Source organism: Neopsephotus bourkii, unplaced genomic scaffold (genome assembly GCF_033783945.1).
Source record: "Neopsephotus bourkii isolate Nb327-2 ecotype Australia unplaced genomic scaffold, CSIRO-AGI_Nbou_v1 NB_804, whole genome shotgun sequence".
Taxonomy (NCBI): Eukaryota; Metazoa; Chordata; class Aves; order Psittaciformes; family Psittacidae; genus Neopsephotus; species Neopsephotus bourkii.
In genome coordinates, this window is record NW_026901300.1 from 1,572,162 (window position 1) to 1,592,244 (window position 20,083).

Consider the following 20,083-nt stretch of genomic DNA (forward strand, 5'->3'; position numbering starts at 1 on the left):
GAAGCACCAGCCGAAGTACTTATCCTGATTAACTTGCGGTGGGAGTAAAAAGGTTTTAGCATGTTAGGTAGATCAACATTCAAACAGAACCAAGAACTGGAGAATCCAAAAGCACATTCCTGGTTTACCTTGTTAATTAGTTGCTTTTCCATTTCCAAATTTTCTCCCATCTGCAGCTCTGATGTCTCCCAGCAAACCCACATTACCATAGCCTGGTCTGGTTGATTATTAGGTACACTTGGTCTCCCAGCTTAGTGGAGCCTAACTACGCAGAACATTTTGCTCATCCATAAACCAGCATCTCTTCTACACAGAACTATGCCTTATTCAAGATATTTACATGGGAAATAACAGGATTTCCCAAGACTGACAGATGTGGTACCCAAGTAGCCAGAAACAAACACGCACCACGTGGCCTGATCACTCATCATAACCAAGTTGCTTCATGTTCAGAAAGAGAAATGGTGCAAGTGGGATTACAGGCTCATCCCAATGGCATCCTGGAGTATAAACCAGCTCAAGATGATCAGCCCCAACCCAGGCACACAGACACGATGCTCATCAAAATACTACCTAGAGAAAAACCTGGCTACTTATTAAGCAGAGTTTATATTGAAGAAGAGGAAGAGACACACACATTTAGCTTTTTGTGTGGATGGAAACACATCTTGGTAAAGAAAATCCATGAAGATGGTGTGCTCAATGCACTACTTTGTTATATGACTCTAACTGCACAGCAGCTTATGTATTTTTTGCTGATTTATTATGAAGCATGAACCAACAAACAGCAACTGTTGTCTCCAAATGTTTGCCCAAGGCCAAAACTGACACAAGAAAGGGCTTTGCAGGTGGAAGTATCAAAATCTGTGTACCCACAGGTACAGAACTGATTAAAAGGCATGCAAAAAGACAGCTCATTTCTAAGAGGTGTTTTTACTTAGAAAGTACAAATTAAGATGTATACATACTTTGTTGAAGTTTCTCTAAATGGAACTAATCTAGAGACATGTCTAAATATGGACCAACTTTAATTTTCCATTAACGAACAAGTTTGTTAATGATTATTTTATGCAACTTTTAGTTTAGTAAGTGCTAAACAATGTTTTAGAGCAGAAATACGCAAGTACCTGAGGCAAAGTAGAGGACTTCATTTCTTATTTTTCCGTAGAGAAATTGTGCACTTATCTAACTTGTCAAATCACATTATTTGACAGAGCAAAAAGTGACCTCACTATTATCTCAGGTCTTGTTACTTCTGATGATTTTCTTTAGTTAAACTTATGATTTCTGTAACTATTACCTCCTATATACTCTGGAACTCTCCTTAAATTTTGGTTTGATTTTCTTTTTTCCTTGTGACAGCTCATTATTTAGTAGCTATTAGATGAGAGACTCATTCTTCATTTATTTGACTTTCATTATTCCATGTTAAAAGCCCAAAGATACTTGGTAATACCTAACTACAGATATTTTAATAAGAGGTTACAAACCTTAATGCTGTACTTTCTAGCAACTACATTTCTGCATGGCACATATATCTCATTCCCTGGTTTATCTGCCAGTTCTCAGTCACTGTCATTTTAAGCCAAAGAGCATGAAACAGCATTTAGATAGTATCTTAGTTGAATTGCTTCATTGAGCTCCAAGCCTTTTGTGCTGGCTTTGCCTTAGATAGATTTAATTTTCTTCATAGTATCTAGTGTGGGGCTATGATCTGGATTTCTGCTGGAAGCTGTTGACAATACAAAGATGCTTTCTTTACTGCTCAGCAGGGCTTACCCAAAGTCAAGGCCTTTTCTGCTCCTGGCCTCACACCTCCGGTGAAGAGGCTGGGGGAGCACAAGAAGCTGAGGGGACACAGCTGGGACAGCTGATCTCAACTGACCCAAGGGATATCCCAGACTACACGGCATCATGCTGAGCATACAAACCAGGGGGAAGAAGAGGAAAGGGGGAAATGCCTGGAGTGATGGTGTTTGTCTTCCCAAGTCACCGTGACACATGATGGAGTCTTCTTGTGCTGGGGATGGCTGAACTGACTGACCATGGGAAGTGCTGAAGGAGTTCCTTGTTCTACTTCGCTTGTGCAGGGCTTTTGCTTTACCTGTTAAACTGCCTTTTTCTCAACCCATGAGTTTCCTCGCTTTTACCCTTTTGATTCTCTTCCCATCCCATCACAGGGGAGTGAGTGAGTGAGTGGCTGCATGGGCCTCAGTTGCTGGCTGGGGTTAATCCATGACATTCTTTTTGGTGCCCAACCTGGGGTCTAAAGGGTAATGAGAGCATTTGGATTATTTTTCTTCAAGGGTCTAAATTTTAGACAGAAACTAATATTACCAACACACTGCCAGGAACCTTTACAAATGGGGTGCCTTCAGAGTCCCCCACAATGTAGCTGCATTCTGCCTTTGTTAAGCTGTCTCTTTCCATTTACACTCCAAATTTGAACTGTGTGGATGTGTACTGTCTTTAATCACACAGCGATTGTGTGCATGAGGCACTAGACACTGTTAAAGTTTGAAGGGCAATCCCTGAAGACACAGTTTGTTATTTCTACTGCCTGGCTATTGTTCCTTGCCCAGTTCAGTATTTTTGCTGCTGCCACATAGAAGAGTTTTCTGTACAGCTTTTCAATGGGCTCAGCCCCTGCCAACTCGCTCCTTCTAGCTCTGTGTTTTCATGTTGACTTGGATGTGAGTACTCATCTACTTACAGGAGTCTTACTACCGCTTTTATTTGTGCCAGCAAAGAGTTTTTGCTGTTTCAGCTCCCAGCCTTCCTCCCTGACAAACACACAAACTGTCTTCAAAGAAAGAAAGAAAACTGTTGAGAGAAGAGCCAGTGTTTTGCTCCTCAAGTGAATCCTAGAAAACAAAGATCAGGAAAAATGTCCGGTTAGTCACTATATAAAGAAAAAAGTTGCATCAGCTCTTCTCTGACCTTTCTTCATTAGCACTTCAGGAATTCACCTTGTTCAATGTGGCAAGTCTTCCCAATTAGAGATCAGGGCTCCAAAAGGGACTGTATGTGAAGTTGTGGTTTTTCTTATGACCTGGCTCAAGTGCTGCAGCCACTGGGTAGAACACCTCCATACAGCAGCTGCAGAATTCTCCATATCATCCTGGAGCTGGTAACAAGAGCTGGGCATGAGACCTCTGGCTTAAGAGTAAGTCTTCTGGCAGAGTTGTGGATCCCAGTAAAATCAAGACACAGGATTTTCCTCATCACTGGGGTGGGTTTCGGCCAAGTATGTAGTTTGGGTCCACAGTCAGTGCTCATGCCAGTGCAGGAGCAGTTAGCACAGGTCTGGTTATTTTGATCTTGTCTCCCTTGTGACTTCCAAAACATTGGTGTTTGGATTCCAAACATAATCCAGCTTTATAAATATTATTATCCCTTTCTTTGGGTAACAATACTCCACTTCCACTCTGAGCTCCTGCATACTGACCATACTTAATAATCCCATGACTACTTCAGCAAATAAGCCTCAAATCCTTAAACTGAAAAGCAACTCTGAGAACAGAGATCACATCAATCCAGTTCCAGTGTTGTGTTACTTGCAACTACAGGACTAGGTCCATTGCAGAGAGACTGATGAGAACCTGAGCATGAATGTGTGTTCATAACATGATTTTTAGCAGGTAATTGGCTCCTTCATGAAATGCTTCCCTCTTTGGGCTCTGCTAACAGCTGCTTATGCAGAAAGTTAGGAGAGATTAAAAACAGACACAATGAAAAAGAAACCCAAAAAAGCCTCTTTGTTTTGGATGGAAGATGTTCTTTTTCTCTGGAAAAGGCACTTTCCTACCAATTATAAACCAGACCAATTTACTGAGTTAAAGGCTTCTACATTTGGCCATGTGCATTTTCCTTTAGAAATGCAGCAATGATCAACCCAACATGAAAGGCAGACAGACGTGTGACTGCCACTGCCCACTTCAGGTGGAAATTCTCTTTTATTAGAAACTGCAGAGCGTGTGGGTGGGCAGGAGGGAGCAGGGCGGAGAGGTTCAGGCCCTGCCTGTCATTCCTTGGCATGACCACAATGCTGCAATCGCTGGAATGCAGCTGGACTGAGAGGATGAGGAATGCCCTTGCCTCCCTTGGGGAAATCAGTCTGATGATGCCAGGAGCTGTGATTTGTCTCTCCAGGAATGCTGCCACCTGCAGCAATTAAACCTCCTCTCTAATACGATTGAAACAAGAGGATGTATTTTTCTCTAGAAACTCTGATCATAGTTTCATCTAGTTTTCTCTGACAGGCAAGAGATGAGCGCAATGAGGAGTCCTCAAAGTGGGGTTTTGTGGCTGCTCTGAAAGCAGGTGAAGGATGCTGTGCATTGCTTGACAAAATTAAGTGAGCAACTGACAACTCCATCATGAGCTCCCCAGTCATACCCATCAGCTGGTGTTATAGGAGCTGAATCTGTGTCTAATCTTTATCCTATCATCCACCTTCACTGCCTTTGTTGGGCAGGAAACTCAACATATGCATAAACCCACTGATGGATGCATTTGTCATTCCACAAGCAGACTTGCCAACAAACCCCAATGACTTCTGTTAGATATCAGAAGACCACAGTATAGCCATGGATTCTTTTTCTTCCCAAGTGTTTTTCAAAGCCTTGTAAAGTTTCATTATGGTCTCTCTCACAACAAAGCCCTTATGTCAACAGAAGCTCTTTGCTTTTCACCTGGTATTTTTTATGAATCAAATGAATCACAGAATAGCAGCTTTCACAGTTAAGAAAACAGTTACACAGCTCACACTTCACCCACAAAAGGTCAGATAATGCAACATGCTGTATGTTAAGTATACACAAGAGGGATACACTCCCCTTGAGCACACTGCAATGCCTTTGCAAAGATCTTACCTGTTCAGTGATAAAGGAGCTTGAAAAAGTGACAGCTGACCAGAAGAAGATGCCACAGCTGAGAATGATCTTTCTGTTGAAACGGTCCCCAAGGTAGCCAAAGATAGGGGCTGCAACCATGAAACTGCAGATGAAAACTGCAAAGGAGGAAAGAAACGTTTAATAAACATCAGGCCAAGAACATGAAAACTAATTTTCTGCAAGCCAAATCCCCTAGAGAGCAGTTCCATTTAATCAGACATTCTGCAGCCCTGACTTACAAAGCGGCACATTCTGAAAGGCTTTCAGAAGTCAGTGCCACTGAACTCGTATTACATTTGAAAGCACCAGCCCTCAAAGTCCACTGTGAGCTCAGATGGTCAAAACCACGACAGAATATATTAAGAGCTTTTGCCTAAATGTCACTGAGAAGGTGAAGTAGAGGTTGGAAGGAGTTTCAAGCAAACAGAAAGCAAGGCAAGGGCTCCTTGCTGGCTATGGCAGCAGAGACCAGACAGATCCAGGGCACAGAAACTGAAGTGCTTTCATCCTTCCTAGCAGTATTTTAAGGCAGCCATAAAACAGTGAGGGAAAACCAGTAAACACTGATAACTGCCCTACTGGCACCAGCCCTGTAGTTAGACAACTCCTGCCTCCTTGTTAGATCCATTCACCAGCACTGAACTTGTATTTAAACCCACCTCACTAAAAGAAAGAGTTTTAACCTACAAAGCCCTAACAGGCCAGGAACATCCTTAGCTGAAAGTCTACAAATTCACCTTTTCCACTTGCTTCGCCCCCAAAATCCCAAAGCTTTAACCCAAGACCTTCTGTCATATAGGGATGAGGCTCTTGGCAGAATAAACTCTCTGAAATCTCTTAAGCTTCGGAGTTCACTCCTTCAGCCTAGCCCAGAAGAATCTGGCTAGTGACACCACTGAAATCACCTGAAACGAGGCACTCACACCATATTCATGATTAATTTGGAACTTGGCAGAAGCTGCCAGGCATTCAGCTAATTTATACCTGGCTTTGACTGCACATAAGAGATTTTGATGAGAGCAACTACATTGATTTTACTGCCGTGTCGTAGGAGCTTTTTGACTTCTACTTCTTTGGTTCAGCAAATGCAGAGGGATTTGGGGGGGGACACCAGAGTACCTGGAGATCCCTCTTCAGTCACAGACTTATGACTGTAGTTATGAGGTGCTCTTGGTGGGCTTTTAGCATTGTCTAACCCCAACCTTCTACTTTTAATTGTGTAAAAGGGATGAGAGGAATAGAATGGGAATGAAAAGGCAAGAGCAGAGGACACACACCCCTTTGGTTGGAATGCATGCATAAAATTAAGGTGATTAAGAACCAGATTATTAATTTTTCATGGGTGATGATATACAATAGCTCAAAAATATGCTGAAAGAATGCTGAACTATGAAATTCTCTAAATGCCTCTTCTTTTTTAGTACATTAAGATGTGAAAGCTGCTCTGTAAATAATACATACCCATTTGCATCTGTATTTTGTGAGCCATATGACTGTTTGTATATCAATTTTTCACTGTGATATTTGACTGGAATTACAGATTTGCTCCTTTTCCATTGTGAGTAAAATAAATAGAGACAATACAAAAGCGTTGAGACATGAAAAGAAACACATACAACATTATAGCACACATATTTCAATACAAATGCCATGAACAATGTGGTTTTATGCTGGCACATAAACTGTATTGATAGAACACTCAGTCCCTGCATCTATCTCCTAATCCTTGCTCAAACAAAACCTGTTGAGTAAATCTATGAGCATTTACCCAGTGTTTTCATCTCGTGTTTTACAGAGAAACTACTCAGCTACCCCAAGACCCCACTTAGCACTCTGTCACCAAGAAACCAGCCCCATGTCTATGGAGTTCATCTCATTTAGAAAGACCTCGTGCTCACCCACTCCAGCAGCACAGTCCAGCTCCCTTCACCTGGTGAACTTGGCTCTAGTAGTCCAGGAATGCTTCACAAATCTCTGCTCTGCAAAGGTACATCTCCCCTGGCCCCAGTCCAACAAGGCACTTCAGCACATGCTTACACCAAGCTCATCAATTCCATGATTAAGTGCTTTCCTGAACTAACACCCAAGTGCTTAGCACCTTGCAGATCTGGTGCAGCAACCTGGCAAAGGATACGTGACTGTGGATTGGGAATGAGAAGCGGAAAATGACTGACTCGTACAGAGCAGAGTGTCCATTGCAATTTGACCTTACCCTTGGAAGGACACTGAAATCCATTCATCTCAGAATCAGATATTCTGCCATTTTTATGATGTAAAAAGACATGAAGCCAAAAAAGCTTCTGAGTGAAAATTAGAACCATCCAAGTCAGCATGCCACGATTTCAAATGCCAAATAACCTGACTAATTCAACTCTGAGACATGGAGGGGGTGATCCAAAATTCACATCAATTATCAGCTTCAGCCACCTCTGGATCACAAGCACAAAGTCTCATTTTGGAACATGGGCAAAAGCAAGCAAAAAGCACAAACCTCTTCTTCCCAATAAAACAAACCAAGAAGAGACAGTCCAGTGCCTTTCCAACAACATACATCCTGCTGGTACTCAAATCCCTTTGGAGAATTTATTTTTGGAAGCTTCTGAACGGAGCTGCGTGCTTTGTCACTGGTAAGGAGCTGACTTGACAGCTCCACAAGGTGTAAAATGAAAGGACAGCAAAACCTAATAAATAATAGGTAATGGAACACAGCTGTCATTGTAATAAATGCAATTTATATCAGAGTATTTATGACCCAAATATGCATCAGAGCATGGAGTGACTCAAATAAATGCAGAATATGATGGCTGTGTTGGTCTGTCAAAAGGATCTGCCTGTTACAGGCATTTCCCATGAATCAGTTTTGACAATTACTCCTGCAAATGATGGACGAGACTCCTGAGCACCAGACTGGGTTGGGAGAACAGATGTGAATGAATCTAGGGCACGTTACCAGGTAGGATGTAAACTCAGTTCCTCTAGTTGAGGTTCTGCTCAACTAAACACCACAAAGAAGAGATCTCATCCAGAAGACAGAACGCTGCCAGCATATTCAGTTGGAGAGGGGCAGCAGGATCAGGATTGATCTGTAGAGGAAGACAGCTGAAGCATAAGGCAGAGGGATGCATTTCAGGAACAGAGCCTGCGCACTTATGCCAGTCTCCTCCACAGCATTTCTGCTCCTTGCACTCACTCAGTTAATACTCAAGTGACACCCCAGCAGCTGCTGCTTCAGCTCAGCCCACTGCCACAAATCTTTTCTATTAGGAGAGCATGTGACAGAGGCTGGCATTTCATTTGCCTCTTCCCAATCAACAGCTCCTCTTTCCATTTACACTTAAAACCACCTCAGCTCTTGAAGAGATGTGCTTTGCAAGCCAGGGCTCAGTTAGAGATCCACTGGGATTTGGGATGGGCTCAAAGCGACTGTGTTTGGAGCAGCTGTGTGCAGGTGTAGCTATGTCAGTCACTACTATATATGCCATACAGCTAACTCCTCTTGCTAAGTGATCTCCAGCAGCGCCAGCAGAAGGTGGCTCAGTCCCAGCATTGGGTGGAGCTGAGATACATTTCTGCAGGAGCAAATTATTATGTGAGCCAAGGATGAATAACAGACACATAATGAATGCCATCCCAGGAGGGAGGTTCTTTTAAGTACAGGTATTTTCAACAGCAGATCCCATTTGTCTTTCTGCCTCCTTTTGTGGCTGAAATGCCGGCTGCGGTGAGAATGCAGGAAGAGTCTAATTGCCCAAACAGGATGGCTGGGTGGCTATTTCTGCCCCGGAATGCCTGTCGCACCCTGTACAGGTGCACAGGCATCCAGCACTGCCCAGCTTTTCCGTGCATGGATGGAATTACAACAATGTGCAGCCTAAAAAAACCCTACAAACCTTATACTTCCCACCTAAACAGCCCCCAGAGCAGGAAAGCATCCTCCTCTGCTGCCCATTTTATGTACCTCCAGTCATCTTTCAGGGACTGTGGCCAGGGAGCTGCTACTCACCTGCTGCTCCTCTCAGGAGCTGTCTGTGTAGCCATGGAACAGTAAACCCCCAGAGACTGGAAGCAAAGGAGATGAGAGAGAAACTGTAGACTTTAAGTCACAAGAAGCTCCTGCCTCCTGGAACCAGACTTCATTGCTCTTACTGTTCTCTTCTTTCCCTGTAAACAAAAATCTACCAGCTTGACTCTACAAGTGTTCCCTGAAGCAGCTCTGACCCATCAGCTTCCCACCCATTGATTCCAAAGACATTGTTCCCTCTGTCTTCACTTGTTCTTTTCTTATGTGGGCTGATCAGCCCTTTCCATCGCCTGCTTCTCCTGTCAGCAGGTCATCCACGTAGTATAAGCAAGAAGAAAGGCATTGACAAAGGCATACACAGAGCTTGAATTTCCTCTGTTACTAGAAGGTTGATAGGACGGCAGGCACCTCCAAGAAAAGATCCTTTCTTTCATTTTTCACTTCAAGTACAGGGTTTATTTTTACCTGACACAAATAATGCTAGAAAGGTTCAGGTTCAGATAAAAATAACTCACTCTCTACACAGGGATGCTCAACAAGAAAAATATAGTGGCTATCTTTGAGCTCTGAGTCAGCATGAAACCACATATACCCGTCTAATTGAATGCTGACAATGTGTTTGGCTCTGTGGAAGGCAAACCGAGACAGCCTCTGCCTCAAGGGACTGGCAATCCACTTAGCCATGGCAAAGAACTATGTGCTGGGAGGTTGTTAATATTTCCCCAACAACAAATTTCCAAACAATGAGAACACCTCAGCACCCAGCCCGCTCTGGATGGGATAATGTATGGGTGTGTACAAGCACAATCCTGCTCTTGCCGCATGAGACACTGCCCTGCTGGGGTGTTGTTGAGCGACTTCTATTCCAGGGACTTTCGGTTGTGGGTATAGGGGTTTCTCAAGCTGCTGATGGGACCAGCTGCCATCTACCTGCAGTGGTGAATAAAGACTCTCCCAATAGCCAATCAGCTCTTCCATTTCAAAGACATGTTTTTGCAATGCTTCTTTATTTCTATTTTCATTATAGTTGTATGTGTTACTAATACTACTCAGCACATACATACACAGCACATTTAATCACAGTGAGGCCTGGGACAATTCAGAAAGGAAGTTAAACATCATTAATTTCTACTTCAGGGCTGAAGGAAGTTCAGTCACAGCAAAGTGACCTACCCAAGATGAACTACAGACATCTTGAAGCTGTGCAGGTCTTTAGCTTCAGCAGTGTCCTGTTCACAGGACCATATCCATGCTAGAGGTATTTTTGAAGGTCTACAACTACACTGGAAAGGGATTATTTTTTTTCCTTATAGCACCATACAAGCTAAGCAAGAACAAAGATCCTTTCATGCTACTTAGCCACTGAACCTGATAGCTCAGACACAGCATGGCGACATGGCCAAGGTAAAAGTGATACCTGACTGCAGGACAACCCAAAGCCCTGGGATTGAAAACATTCATGCTTTGATGAAGATGAATTCTTACAATACAATTGCTTGTACAAAACACAACCCTCTAAATCATCAGTATCACAAACTCTGCCATAGGTACACGCTGTTGCATCACTCTCCACGTGGACTTTGTTTTACTTCATTTCTAATTCAACAGCCAACAGATGGATCATGTTGCTGTGCTTTGGCAATTGCAAAACACAAGATCACTGGGTTCCAGACTATCATGCAGACTAGAAGTTTCTGACAAGTGTGAGGAGCTTTGAAACACACCATCGATTCCATATGTTGTGCAAAGCTGTCATATACTGACAGCATCAAACAGAGGAGCGTTTAACACACTAAATCAATTGGACTCAAGTATTCAACTGTTTGGCTTGGATGTGGCCTGCAATGCTCTCCAAGAACAGCCCACAGGACAAGACGAAATAGAGAATATCATAAATGCTTTGTGTGCTTGTGTCCTCAGCAAATTAATGAGGAGAAAAGCAGTGCTTTAAAAGGTGTGGACGTAATTACTCACACATTGCATTTCTCTGGTAGCTCTCTGTTTGGCAGGACACTCTACATTGTGTTTCCCTTATTGCTGATGCTACTCATCAGTATCCAAGCTCCAATCTTGTCTTCTCTGAAGGGAGCAAATTACACCATGAGATGCCAGGTTTTTCCTTAGAGCAAACTGATGTAAAATATAAACAACATGTTTAGGATGACTATATACACCCAGAGCTGCCATACATACCTACAGTGAGAAAGCAGCTGCTGTAGGATACCACTCAATTTCATTTGCTGTGACAGGGTCAGATCCCAGTTACAAAAACACCACTTACGAAGACAGACATGGTCTGAACACAGCTTGCCTGGCAAGGCCATGACTGACTCAACAATGCACAAAATGCAGCCTTGGGAAGAATCCAGTACTGATAATTCCATCCCTTTTCCTCTCCAGATTCTTCCCCAAATTAGCCCTTATATTCCCAGCAAAGGATATCCTGAAGGCTGGCTTTGTTCACCTTAGCCAACAAGAATAATGGCTTCAGTGGGAATTGCTGGGAAATCCACTCTTTGGAAACATAAAATCATGTAAGAATAGCTAGAAAACCAGCCCAATAACACTCTAACACCACCTGAGCTTTGAGAGAAACTGTACTGGGCAAAGAGAAACCACCACGGTCAAATGTAAGTGCTGTCAAAACTGCCATATATAGCACCAATGGATCATTGATCCATTCCATGGTGAGTATGGGATGTTATGGATGTGAGAGGTATTTTACTCACTCTGCACTGTTGCATAGGGATGGAGAAGTCTTACTCTCCAGTCCCAAATGCCTAGACAACAGCTACAAGAAGTAACTCTAACAAAAGCAAAGGCTGAAAAGGGAAATAACCTTTACACAAGTGCTGTTGCCCCCAGACTGGCAAACATGAGAGACCAATGGCCATGGCAGTTCCTTACATGAGCAAACTTACAGGCAAAAATCACTGAAATACAAACCAAACCATGAGACATTCAACTCAACAAGTACATCTGCAGGTACTGATGCATGTTCAGTACTGGGAGTAAAGCAGTAGCTGTAGGACATGAACTACTGTCATTCTGGTCTTCTAAAGGGCTCATTTTAAGGGCTGTTCAGAAAATATAGGGCAGTTTGATGACAACCAGTGAGAGGTAACTATAACCAGTGAGCTGACCACTGCCGACGCTGGCACTGCTACTGGCAGGCTGAGACTGGACGTGTCTGCAGCCAGTATAACAAGAAGACAGAGAGAGAGACCCGGAAATGATCAGGTACAACACAGTGCAAGAACACAAACCCTGCCATAATACATATGGCCTTCCACACAGCCTTAAAGAAAAGGCAAATGGTGTCTCCAGGCTACTTTCTATGCACCTAAGCCAGGATCTCTATAAAACTGATCACTCTCTGGTCCTTTCTCCTATGGTCCATGACATACCAGCACTCCCTAAAGACCAATGATCCTCTGACTTACCCTCACAAATACTGCTATAAGATTTCAAACTCTGAAATCAGCCTTGGTTTCCTGATTCAGGCCATCAGTGTTGTAAAGGAGAGGGAAAAAAAGCCAAGATCTAAAACAACATTAAAATTTTTCACTTTCTTAAATCTTAATTTCCAATATTATGTCAATTAAAGCTGCATTTAAAGATTCGGCCATTCCTATCCTGCTTACTGCTAAAGCAAGTTATTATTTCACAACTATTTTCCACATCCAACTCTATTCACGCTCTACTTCAAAATTCTTTATCTAAGTGTAGAGTGGCAAAGGTGGTGTTCTACTGTGCTGCTTCGTCTCTCTGGGTGTCCAGCAAATTGACTTGGAGCAGGAGCTAACTTGCTACAAGATTCAATTTTGAACAGCTCTACACAGACGACATAATGTAAAAAGAAAAGAGGAAAAACCCAAACTCACCTTCTGCTTTTCACTTTGGGAATTACAGTGATTACATTGCCACTGTTTTAAAGGAATTTGGGCAACCTGAGCATCAATAAACCAGTTACTGTGTTCCTAGAGACGTACTTCATAAAACAGTGCTGCAGGCACCAATCCAAAGGAGCAGTTCCAGTGTACAGCTTACAGTCCACTGCTTCCCTTATGCCTAAACTGGTGCATGCCTGACTCTGCAGGGAGTTGGTTCTGCGTGACCAGCAGATAGCCAGCCCTCACTGAACATCTTTTACAATGACATAAACCACAGAATCATAGAAGCAAAGAGTAGTTTGGGTTGGAAAGGACATTAAAGACCATCTAGTTCCAACCCCCTGCCATGGGCAGGGACAAAATTCAGTTGTATTTCTAAACCCACAAGTGCCTTTGACCCTGCACATGCACACTCACAGGGTAAAGCAATGAAGTACCCAATCAGGTAACAGTAGCTTTGTCCTTTTGCCATTTCTTCTGCATTTGATTTAGCTGGCTCCGACTGTTGGTTAACGACTGTTGGTGAAAGAGGACACCATCCTTCCTGGCTGCAGCTCAGCGCTCACACAGTGCGTGACATGGGCTGGTTTGCTGATGTGCAATCAGTTGGAGGGAAACCTCAATTTAGTTAGTAGCCAATTAGCATGGATTTACATCCATCCTGGTCAACCTGGAATTAAACAGGAAATCCCAGAGGTACAGCAATGGGTCAACGGCTTTGCAGCACTGCAGCATCACCAGTGACACTGCTACAAGGTTGGTTTTGGCTCAACATGACTAAAATGCACCTAAGCCAATCTTAGCTGCTGTTGTAGAAACAGCCCGTGATCACTCATGGAAGTCAACATCAGGAAGAACAGCAGTCCTGCTTTTCCCATTCTGTGCAGTTTTCCAGGACATCCTGCACACATGCCATAGATCTGATAGCTTTGATCACAAACCAGCCTCCAGCAGGGTATCTGCCAGGAGGATCCCTACACCAAGTGCCCAGGGCTCGATGAAGGGTGGCTTATTTAAATAACCACAAACCCAAAGGATCTTTACTGTATTCTATCCCCTTCCTCTACTTAAGATAAGTCTATGCCCACTGCAATTGTGATACCAGGCATACATTACAACCACATTCACAGAAGCCTTTGGAAGCAGAGCTGGAATCTGTTACAAGAAATGGTTAGACTTTCCCTTGTGCCACCTTGTGAGCTTGTCTGACCACCTGGGGAGCAAAATCAGGAGACTGCTGAGGACTGAAAACTAACCTTCATAGACTCCTATAATGGTTTGGGTTGGAAGGGACCTCAAAGCTCATCCAGTTTCAGCCCCCTGCCATGGGCAGGGACACCTTCCACTAGAGCAGGTTGCTCCAAGTCCTATCTGGCCTTGAACACTGCCAGGGATTAAGTATTTATCACTTCTTTGGGCACCCTGTGCCAGAGCCTCACCACCCTCACAGTAAAGAATTTCTTCCTTATATCCAACTTCAACTGCCCCTGTTTCAGTTTGAACCCAACACCCTTTCTCCCAGCTACAGTCCCTGATGAAGAGTCCCTCTCTCCAGCATCCTTGTAGCCCCCTTCAGATACTGGAAGGCTGCTATGAGGTCTCCACGCAGCCTTCTCTTCTCCAGGCTGAAGAGCCCCAACTTTCTCAGCCTATCTTCATACAGGGGGTGCTCCAGCCCCTGATCATCCTCGTGGACTCCTCTGGACTTGTTCCAACAGTTCCATGCCCTTCTTATTTTGGTGACACCAGAACTGCACACAGTACTGGCGAGCTTCTTGCCAACCAACACACCCAAGTCCTTTTCCTCAGGGCTGCTCTCAATCCAGTCTCTACCCAGCCTGTGTTTGGGATTGCTGCAACCCATGTGCAGGACCAGTGCCAGTAAGGCAGCAGAGACAGGAGATCATAAGCAAGCCCAGTTCCCCAGGGGCAGGAACACCATGGGCACCTTTGCCCACAAAGGCTTTTCAACCACAGAGTGCACTTAAACACCAAGAAACGACAGCTTAAAGCTGATAATGCAGAATAATCTAAATCCGTTGATCCCTGAAATCTTCATTGAGTACCAGGAATTAGATTTAACTAGCAATAAAATAGTATCAATCTGTTATTCTCTTAATAGAACAATACATCGTTTGTATCTCATATAAAGAGAAGTAATGTTCCTTGTTTCTAATTTGAGATAAAGGGGGAAGCCTGTTTTCATCCTAAAATGAGATTTTCCATCCTTCTTTACAACTGTGCCACTAATCCTGCATCCTCCCTCAACTAATATTTTAATTTCAAATATTTAACTAGTGTACATTAGGAGAAATGAATCCCCAAACCTGCTTTCTGTGGCAACAGAAAACAGGAGAGAGAGGAGGCACTCTGAAAGGTCAGTGCGTTGCTATTAAATTCTTTGCTAACACGTAATTTACCAACAGAAGCAGCTCCCTCAGAAAACAACACAATAGGAAGTGCTTCCCCTTTAGAGGGAAATCAAAAGCTTCTCGTGCCACAGTACTGATGGAAACTTGCTAAAGGAAATGTTAATCTGACATATTCTTATCCCAGGGCTTTCTTTGGGTTTGTATTCCACAGTGGGAATGCGCTGCTGAGCTCTACACATGAGCTCCTAAGAGCTGCTGGTTGCATTTACCAGCAGGAGAAGCCCTGCAGTAACCATACATACACTTCATGAACACGCCATACAACAATGAGGGCACAGGAGAACTCACCCAGCTACAGTTCCATCACAGGGTGAGGGGTTTGGGAGCACAGAAGCTGGGTTTTGGTAGTAGTCTCAGCCAGAAAGAGACCTTCAGCCACCTCCTTCCACCAGTGCACTGGCTCAGCCATCAGCCCAGAGGGCTATCCCAGTGGGAACTGCAGGGATGCTGAGACAGGCAAGGAAAAGCTACATCAAAGCCTTGCAAATCCTCACAGCTCTGCTTTGGGAACAGGGAGGGGGACGAAGTGCTTCTCTGACATTCTCTGCAGGCAGCCTGTGGGACTGATTGATTTCTTTTGAATTACTATTACAGTTCTTTAGGGGGCTGTTGTACCATCTACGGTGGGCCTGGCAAAACACATGCTCCCTCTTTTGAAGGGAAAATGGCCATAATCTCATTTTAATTATGCAATGAACTATCAACTCCCACAGCACTGACAACCTCCTCAAAACATTCCCTACTCCAGCCAGGACAGAGGGACCAAATGAGACTTTGCTCTCAAGCTTTTAATGTTTGTCACTGACATCCACCAAAGTTGTCCTCGTGGGATTTAAATCTGAAGACATAGCTGCAGCTTACACGTTCCCAAAATCGCTTGGGAAAGCATGTAAACACATGGAAAAGGGACAGGAAGCACTTTGGGGTTAATGAGAGACCTCCAGGGCACTCCAGATCCTGCTTGGTGTTATCACTGAAGTGCAGGAGCAGAGCACTGATGGCTGGACAGGGGAGAAGAAGAAAGCACATTCACAACATGTGTTCGGACACATGCAAGTAGAAGTGGTTTGATAGCAAACCCCCTTCACCCTGCTCTTCTGCAAAACTGTTACCTGCCCAACTCAAGCCATACATCTTCAAGAGTGCTTTTACAGCAGCTCAGTAAACTGCCTGTCTCTAGGTACATGAAAGAAGGCAAACATTTGTCAGATTAAACTGAATTCCAAGGGATGAAAATACAGCACCTCTCATTACAAGAGCTTCAAGAGGACAGCTGAAATATCTGATCCTCAGTCAATTGTTCTGAGATGCAGGCAGCATCAACAAGGGGGGTTGCTCTTAAAGTCCTGCCATCTGCAGCCTTATGCTAATTCACATTTTTATGACTAGGAATCACCATGGAATAGGAATACGCTAAAGTCCACAGAGGAGATGGATGTAAAAGCAATTGCTGGCAATTGCTTTTGTTTGATGTTAAACCAACAGCCTGGAATTGTCTTATTTTCCTCAAAGTTTTTCCTCCAACATTCACCACCTCCTAAGATGTTAGTGCTTGGTATAAATAGTTTCACATTTATTTGTGGAGGAAACACATACATCTTGTAACTCTGCCTACCAAACCCTTGCTCCTAAAAGCTGCCTGCTGGTCACAGAGGGAATTTCAGTATCGTCCTGCTCAATTGCCTACTTTTCATTGAGGTGCCTGTAAAATACATCAGTGTCCCATGCAATGATGCAATGACAGCTCTTGCTGTGTATCTACCACCCATTAGGGACTGGACCAAAACCACACTAATTTTACAGAGGAAATTTCTGTAGTGCTGACTGGGTTTCAATTCAAGGCAGCAACACAGAAGGAGAGAAAAGCATCTCCCAATGGAATCTCACAGTTTCTCCTTAACAGCGATGTCCATCTTTCTGCCTAAGGCATTGGCAATGAATAAATAATAATAACAAGTCCCCCAATCAAAGATCTTTCATGTAACCTCAGGAGACCACTTCATAAAGCCATGAGAACCATGGCAACAGATCAGAAAACCATGTAAGCCTTGCATCCTGTCTGTGACAGTGACAGCTATCAGATCCTTCCCAGGAAAGTACACAAAATTCCCACACAGGCAGCTGAATTACTCAGAGGCTGTTTTAAGCCCTCCAAAGAATTATAATGTGTTATCCACATAAAGATCTGAGGTCTTTCAAGCTCTGCCCCTTGTGACATTCATTTCCACAAACCAACTGTTCACTGCTAAGTTCTTGGAGTGCTTTCCAGCAAACTGACCTGATTGCACTGATTGTTTCAGCATTCCGAAGACAACAGAAGGAAAACATCTCTCTGCCTTTTCAAGACGTTGATCACTTTATGTGCTTTTCCATTACACCCCATATTTTTAGGAAAGAAAAAATCAATAACACAGATTATCTTTAAACCCACTCCTGTAAGAGGGAAGTGAAGGGCATGCATGTGAACACAGAATGGGAGTACACTCAGGGGCTGGCTGATCGAATTGGGCTAGACACATTCGCCAAGAGTGTCGTGTGTAAATGCACTTGCTGTCTAGTTTCATTGTGAGTCATGAATTCTCTAAAATGCAAGCAAAGAACCAGTTGCACTCACGCTTACTCTGTACCCTGAGCTAAGTCTTACTTGGTTTATTACTCCCGTGCATTCACAGACACTGTGTGTTTAGACAAACATCATTCTCCAGTAGCTGCAAGGGCCAGGAAATAAGTCCCTGAACCACTGACATAGGCTGATACACAGTGCACTGTGGGTCACTTCTGTCTTTGGCAGAAAGCAAGGTTCTAGCCCTGCAGCAGTTGCCATAGAATCATAGAATAGTTAGGGTTGGAAGGGACCTTAAGATCATCAAGTTCCAACCCCCCATGCTGCTTTCTCTTATACATCAGGTAACTCCATCCATGCTTCTCTTCGGGACTGGCATTTAAACCACAAAACCCCACCTCCCTAACAAGATCCACCAGTGAGCCAGAGGCATTAGGAACATCATCTGCATCTGGAATTAGAGTCATAGAACATAGAATGGTCTGAGTTGGAAGGGACCTTAAGATCATCTAGTTCCAACCCGTCACGTTCCATTAGACCAGGTTGCTCAAAGCCCTGTCCAGCCTGGCCTTGAGCAGTGCCAGGGATGGAGCATTTACTTCTTTGGGCAACCCATTCCAGTGTCTCACCACCCTCACAATAAAGAATTCCCTCAAATCCCACAGCAGCGAGTGTCCAGAATGCTTTAGAGGGAGTCTCAGCATCATTTAAGCAGCAGTGGTCTGTGCACAGGACAGGGGTCATATATAATTCCTACTTCCTATCCCGTTCCATACAATGTCCATCTACACTTAACTCTCTGCCAGGGTACAGAACCACAGGCTTATCCATCTACTTTTTCAATGCCAACAACATTTCAATGGGCTTTTGTACCACAAAGTAAATACAAAGAAACATTGCTATTGACTGCAATTTGCAATTAGGTACTGACTAATAGGACAAAAGAGCTGAACAAACAGCAGGCCACAAATAAACACCTACAATGACAAGCAGTCTTCATCCTGCAATGAAAGGGGATCACACCTCACTCTCAACTAGAAATGGCGAGTGCTATTCCATAGGAATCATTTGCTGGTTCATTTTTGCTGGCAGCATTCAGAAATGCTTTTGCCTCTTGCTGTTACAAATGGCTATTTAGACAAAGTGTTCCAGAGTGACTGAGTGGCCTTCAAAAAGGGATAAATCCATTTAAAGAAATGGTTGAAATACTGACATATTCCAGTGTTTAATTTGCTATGGTTTGGAAAAGGAAAAGGAGAACGAATCTGGTTTCTGTCTGTCTTACACTTGTTATTTCTAAGATTATCACCCTCATCGGTTTCCAAAGTGCCATCTCAAAGTGGGTTTGCAAGTTGCAAACCGACTTCCATACCAAGTTGAACTGCAGCTGCAGGAGTGAACTTTGCAACTAAACTTGCATTTGTGGATGAGAGAACATGACCTCTGTAAGAGATGCCAGCGTTAACAGCAGTTTCAATACCCACAGTGCATGACTGGACCCTGTTTTAAATAATCCCTCACTTGGAGTTTCTTCTGACTACTCTCTTTCTGGGAGAGTGAGTACTACTTGGAGAGCAACATACTGAAACGAATACTGCAGTGCACAAGGTTTACAAACGCAATGCCTTTATGCATCATCAGTGACATTAATGGAAAATAGAAAAGGCAGATTTGCTGAATCCAGGGACTGTTAACATTAAAAAAGCCCATTTCAATCAGGCCTACAAATACATAAGGTGAGACTAATGACTGCCCAGTGGCCCATCTGAAGTCAGCTTGTTGGCCACTCCCTAGAGGCCACACCATCATAAATGTCCCAAAGAGCCAACTGAGCTTCATTATGGGCAGTCCTACGCAGCTGAAAACAGAACCCTGGGGGAAAACCTGTCATGGTGTTGCCAGCAGTTTATTTGTCTGGGGCCTAAACAATGGAGTCTAGTTTCTGGACTGTGAATCATAGAATCGTAGAAGGATTTGGGTTGGAAAGGACCCTAAGATCATCTAATTCCAACTCTCCTGCCTTGAGCAGGGACTCCTCACACTAAACCATGCCACCCAAGTCTCTGTCCAACCTGGCCTTGAACACTGCCAGGGATGGGGCATTTACTACTTCTTTGGGGAGCCTGTGCCAGTGCCTCAGCACCCCCACAGTAAAGGACTTCTTCCTTATATCCAACCTGAAGTTCCCCTGTTTAAGTTTGAACCCATCACTGCTTGTCCTATCACTACAGTCCCTGATGAACTTGAAAACAGCCAAAGAGGGTTTTAGCAAGAAAAAT

General features: G+C 43.7%; 1 protein-coding gene across 6 annotated transcripts in view; it reads right to left on the reverse strand.

The window, feature by feature from the left end:
• SPNS2 (SPNS lysolipid transporter 2, sphingosine-1-phosphate) overlaps nucleotides 1-20,083 on the reverse strand; it is a 128,308-nt gene that overhangs the window by 63,993 nt on the left and 44,232 nt on the right. For all 6 annotated transcript variants that reach the window (XR_009725777.1, XR_009725778.1, XM_061355469.1 and 3 more), the window contains exon 3: nucleotides 4,875-5,011. Coding sequence is in view for 4 of the 6 variants with exons in the window: in XM_061355469.1 (XP_061211453.1) it covers nucleotides 4,875-5,011 (137 nt within the window). In the remaining 2 variants the exon portion in view is untranslated. The remainder of the gene's footprint in view (nucleotides 1-4,874; nucleotides 5,012-20,083) is intronic.